Source organism: Acartia tonsa, chromosome 10 (genome assembly GCF_053477335.1).
Source record: "Acartia tonsa isolate MP-2025a chromosome 10, ASM5347733v1, whole genome shotgun sequence".
Classification (NCBI taxonomy): Eukaryota; Metazoa; Arthropoda; class Copepoda; order Calanoida; family Acartiidae; genus Acartia; species Acartia tonsa.
Window position 1 is genome coordinate 35039611 of NC_137269.1, and position 6270 is coordinate 35045880.

Here is a 6270-nt window from a genome sequence, read left to right on the forward strand (position 1 = left end):
ATATCTGAAACATTTTTGTTTGTTAAACTAAGTTCTGCTATTTTTTTTATATATTTTATAGGTCTTGATATTTTACACCTATCTCCCCCCCCCCCCCACTTAAAAAAGAAAACAACGCCTCCCCCACTCCAAGCACAAATAAAAGCTTTAACGTCCTTGCCTAAGACTACTAATGCTGAATGTATAACCATCAGTTTAACTGTTCACATGTATACATACAAACTACTTCTTCATAATATAACTGTTTCAATACGCCTTGTTTCTATGCTTGATAAAGTTTCACTAAAAAAACGAGTTCTAACAAAATTCCCAGATGTATGATTAATTGACTTCAACAAGAATAACTATATCCATTTCTAAATCTTTAACCAATGAAAAATACTTTATATTGAAAATATCCTATAGAGTAAGAATTAAAATTGTTTATATATTATTATTTATACATATATATATTTTTGGCGCGTGTCTGTCGAATTTACTTAGCAGAAAATAATTTGACGGGAAATAAAATGGACATACAGACTGTTTGGTAATGATTATAGAGTAGCTACGCTTTTTACATTATACCTTACCATATCACAGCTATAAAAGGACTAACAGATCTATCCTAATTATAGAAAAGCTTCGCTTTTTTTAACTTTACATATGAACAAAACAAAATTTAACTGGATAATAATAAAGTGCTTAATGCACACATTTTTTTTGCTAAACATTTTTATTTTTTAAGAAATCAGCCCCATACAAAAAATTAAATTATCGAAATAGAACAAAATAATTCTTTTTATTTTACACATAGGAACCTAGTAAAAGTGTCGGACTGATTATGACGTAAAAAAATAATTAGCCAATGAGAGGCCACTATAAATTTTACCATTGGTCAATAATGACCTCTCATTGGCTATTTTTTTTTGTTACGTCATAATCAGTCCGACACTATTACTGGGTTCTACACATAGACAAAGTAAACTTTAGAGCAGCTACGGAACAATAAAAAAGCGGAAGTCTCAAATACTAAATTTTTATGTAATTATACAGGGCTTCTTTTTATATAAGCGAATCTTTTCTATATTTAGGATCGGTCCATCCATAACGGTTAGCTTTCTTAGTGGAACGGTTAGATCTGTTCGTTAATTCATGAATGTTAGAATTGTGCTATCGATTTCAAACTTTGCATAGTGATTTCTGTAGTAATTAGGTACGATTAAGAATGCTTAGCAACTCTTGTTCGTTACCAGAATGTCCATATGTCCATTTTAAACACGTTGATTTTTAACTTTTTTAACAATAAATTTTTGTGTACTTTAATTATCAGATTGATCTGATTTTTGGGAATACTGATTCCTTGACAAAAAATGTAGAATGTTATAAGCGAAGCATCTTTATAATCAAGTCCTAAAAATGCAAGTATGTCCTTAAACATTATCCTGCATTTCATTAGTTTTTCAAAATATTTTCTTACAATTTTGTTTCGACTTATATACATTTATATTCTGATTCGCTTCGCTTTTATGGATGTTGTCATTCTTGTTTTTTATTCTTAAGGAGATGATTTTCTGTGCGTTCATTTACACACGTTAACTTTTAGTTATTTACAAAATATATTTATATTCTAGAAGTTTTAGGGAAATTTAACAATAGTCGAAAAAAATATTTTAGGCAACTTGGCGAGGGTATATGTCCCATAGAAGAAGAAAAATTTTGATTATAAAAAATGAAAGTGTGGGCGAGCTGTTCTCATGTCATATGCTTGTGTGTATTTAATTAAACAAGGATGACAACATCCATAAAAACGAAGCACTGAAACGGTAGGGTATAGTGTTAGAGATTAATTATCATAATATAAATTTATAAGAGTCAAAGCAAAATTGTAAGTAAATTTGTTGTAAAACTGCTTAATACAGGATAATTTTTATGGACATACTTACATTTTTAGGGCTTGATTATAGAGTTGCTTCGCTTATTACATTATACTTTGTTGTCCTAGGAATCAATATACCAAAAATCAGATCAATCCGATGATTTGATCACATAAAAATTTGTTGTTAAAAAAGTAAAAAATCAACATGTTTAAAATGGACGTACAGACATTTTGGTAATGATTATAGAGTTGCTACGCTTTCTAAATCGTACCTTACTACTAAAGGAATCACCATGCAAAATTTGAAATCGATAGGACAATTCTAACATGCCTAAATTAACGGAAAAAGCTATCCGTTACGGACGTACGGACGAACGGACGTATGGACGGACCGACCCTAATTATAGAAAAGCTTCGCTTTTAAAAATACTTAATAGTAGTAAAATGCATTTTTTGAAAAACTTGATTTTCCTATTTGCTATTGAAGATAGTGTGTCAAATTATCTTCTTTTCCAATTACCAGGGATCTTAAGACTCAAGACAATAGACCATAAATTGATATTCATCCCTAATGATGATAAACAAACTAAACCCATTCTGTTGATTAAAATTATTGGTTAAAATGTTTGGACACCTCTAGTATGGAACCAATGAATAAAAAAAATTAAAAAGTACCCAAAGTCATTTTGTATTTACAATTTTCTTCTATGGATGTTGTCTTTCTTGTTTAGAAAATAGTTCTCCGACGATTATTTACTTCTAAAAGAAAGCATATCTTTTCTGGCTTTCTCAAATGGGCTGAAACTTTTGGTTAGACTTTCTTTTCCAACCAAAATTTTAGTTTCTAGCAGACATCTGTATATTTATTACTCATTCATAAAGAATATCAACTGATATACAACATCAAAATATATATAGATATATATATCTTATAATAGGTATACTTATCTTTAAGGGTTCCATTACAAACGCAGGAGGAACAAACGTAGGAGTGGACGAACGTCGGAGTGTCCAAAAGTTAATTAAGAATTTCTATACAAGTTAGGTTAGCTTCTTTTTTAATAAATGATATATACATTCTCAAAAAAATGTTATTGAATTTAAATTTTTTCTTTGCAGAGATTTGTGATAATAGACTAAAATGTGTTTAAAATGCCCAATTTTGAAAGAACGTTATTAGAAGGTAAGGATCAATATTTCCTGTCAATGTTTAAAATTTATTTTGAATACCTCTACTGTTGTTGCCTTGCAACTTATGGACATATTTTTCCTTGATCAAATTAACACAATTACGAAATTCTTTAAAACAAGAGTGTTAAAATGTTTAAAGTTAATGTTAACCATCAGTTATGATAAACAAAATTATCCCTTCTGTAGATTAGAATTATTGTTGTTCCAAACATCCGATGAATAGGGTAATCTTGTCATACAAAGAAAATTGTTGTCAAAAAAATCAGCATGTTTTAAAAGAACGTAAAGGCTGTCTATAGTAATTTATACAGTTGATACCTTTTCTAAATCGTATCTAATTGTTAGTGGAATTATTATCCAAAATTTGAAATTGATAGGACAGTTTTAACAATTCTAAATTATCGAAAAGAGAGATGTTCTATATAGTGCCTAAAAAAGGGGGGGATAGGTTTTTAAACTTTTTCCTGAAGTATCCCGAATGACGTCCATAATACTAGTTTTTGAATTTATCCTCTTTTTTAAAGGCACTATAAAGAGCTTCAAATACTGACGGACTGGACTATAGAAAAGCTTCATTTCAGAAATATATTTTAGACTCGTATTCCTTTCGAATATATTTGAACCCTATGGATGATCTCGAATCAAAATTGGAGTCTGAACTGAATGCTATTGAGTTTGCTGATAAGTCAGAGGATAACAGTGGTCATGATGATACGGACAATAATATCCAGGTAAAGTGACATACGTACATACGTACAGACGGATGACGAATAATTGTAAAGTATTCACGCTTTGACATATATTAGATCCTGTCAAAAATCGTGTCGTTATTATGTCAACACAAGTATTTAGTTATCGTAAATATTTTTCGAGTCAAATTGCCGACAAAAAAAAACATTTAAAATATATATATAATGACACCAGTTTTGAAAGGGGAGCAGCTACTTTGTAGTTAATGTCATTCCATGATTTTCTTTTCGAGCGCTGTTTCTTAAACAAAAGCAACAAAGAAAACATAAATTTACATTATGGCTTTCAAACCGGTTTTTTGGCCATACTATCAAATCATGTATTATATCGTATTAAATTACAGACAATTTTTCAATTAATAATAAAATTAAATCATGAAAGCAATACATCGGGGCCCACTAAACTTTTAACAACTGATTTATCATTTTATTATCTGCGGAAAAAGCTGTCTATAATACGGTGCATTACATAATGTTCTTATTCTTCTAATCATAAAAATAACATTCGCATGTTTTTATAATTGATCTTGTTATCTAACAGTCAAATAAAGTTGCAGACTGTGCTTTAAATAAGATTTCTATAACCGCACATGTTTTAAAATATTCAAGTAATTTTTATATTGCTTATCATTAGGTTTTAGGCTATTTTCTCACAGAGAAATTGGCCAAGACAAGTTGGATTATTTACACCCTTCTAATATTTGAAATTATAAGATGGTGCATTATTATAGTCATACCCTATCAAATAATCAAGGGCTCGACATTTGTGCGTCAACAGCGACTTAGCCTCCAATTTTTACCTGTCTGAATGCTTTGAATTCTGTACAGAGAGAGAGGTTTTCTTATTTGGATCAGTTTAAGACTTCCAGGTGATTGTTAAAATTGTAAAAGGTTGATTTCCTTGGGGCTTACAGGCGGCTGAGGCGCGGCTGCACAGTCCTGGTATTATTTCTACTTAATTTACATTCTATAATATTTTTTTCTAGAATGGAGAAACTAAGAAAAAGGAAAGTACAGACGAGATTGATGGATTGGCCAAAGATATTATCCTTCCCATTTCTAAAATGGTCTTCCTCAAAATTATTCTCTTCGATATTGGCATTAGCTTAGGTGGGTTTTAAGATTTTTTTTTAAAAAGCACATATAATTTTCGCTTTTTTTCACAAATTCAAAAAAAAATGATTAAGCCTTTTCATCATTTGTATGGCCCCTGTACATTTTTTGTAAATTTTTCGTATTTCACTCCCAAAATATGTGTTTGTCCCCAGGGTAAAAAAATTAGTGGGGTAAAAAATCCACTCAATGAAAAATACCCCCCCCCCCCCCACCCCTCCCTTCTATATAGATTTTTCACCCCACTGCTCTTACAATAAAAAGCTTGGACGACTATGTAATCTATAATACAAAGTAGAACGATGTTTGTTTGTCTGTTAGTTTGTCTGTTTGTTTGTCTGTTTGTTTGTCTGTTTGTTTGTCTGTTTGTTTGTCTGTTTGTTTGTCTGTTTGTTTGTCTGTTTGTTTGTCTGTTTGTTTGTCTGTTTGTTTGTCTGTTTGTTTGTCTGTTTGTTTGTCTGTTTGTTTGTCTGTTTGTTTGTCTGTTTGTTTGTCTGTTTGTTTGTCTGTTTGTTTGTCTGTTTGTTTGTCTGTTTGTTTGTCTGTTTGTTTGTCTGTTTGTTTGTCTGTTTGTTTGTCTGTTTGTTTGTCTGTTTGTTTGTCTGTTTGTTTGTCTGTTTGTTTGTCTGTTTGTTTGTCTGTTTGTTTGTCTGTTTGTTTGTCTGTTTGTTTGTCTGTTTGTTTGTCTGTTTGTTTGTCTGTTTGTTTGTCTGTTTGTTTGTCTGTTTGTTTGTCTGTTTGTTTGTCTGTTTGTTTGTCTGTTTGTTTGTCTGTTTGTTTGTCTGTTTGTCTGTCTGTTTGTTTATAGCGAAGGATCTCGCTAACCGCTGAACAGATCGGGTTCTCCTTTACAGGGTAGCTTCTCATAGGTCCCGGGAAGGTTTATAACTATTTTCTTGGAGGGGTGGGACACCCCTAACCCTCAAAAAAAATGAAAAATACCCCCCTGCCTCTCAAAAAAAATATTTTTTTTTAGATATTCTTTAAAATCTAAAACACGAAAAATTAGTTTGATAAAACCTCTTGGGAACACAGTAATAGTGTCTGACTGATTATGACGTAACAAAAAAAAATTAGCCAATGAGAGGCCGTTATTGACCAATGGTAAAATTTATAGTGGCCTCTCATTGGCTATTTTTTTGTTACGTCATAATCAGTCAGACACTATTACTGTGTTCCCTTTGGGGCAAAGCCCCTAGAGGCTAGGGGCGAAGCTGCGAGTAATCCTTAATTTAGGTGACGTATTAACAGACACCGTACAAGGAGTGAGCTTAATATTTGAAACAGGAGCGTAGTAACTATACAATTAGTAAAACATAACTATATGTAGTTTACCACTATTTAGAAAATTTTTGGTAA

The 6270-nt window shown here is 31.2% G+C and overlaps 1 protein-coding gene across 1 annotated transcript; it reads left to right on the forward strand.

The window, feature by feature from the left end:
• The first annotated feature begins 2975 nt into the window (after positions 1–2975).
• On the forward strand, positions 2976–6265 carry LOC145329281 (uncharacterized). Its single transcript, XM_080173341.1, has 4 exons — positions 2976–3041; positions 3644–3780; positions 4785–4908; positions 6148–6265. The coding sequence occupies exons 1-4, from the start codon at positions 3011–3013 to the stop codon at positions 6204–6206; spliced, it is 351 nt and encodes a 116-aa protein (XP_080029467.1). The 5' UTR covers positions 2976–3010; the 3' UTR covers positions 6207–6265.
• The last annotated feature ends 5 nt before the right edge of the window (positions 6266–6270 follow it).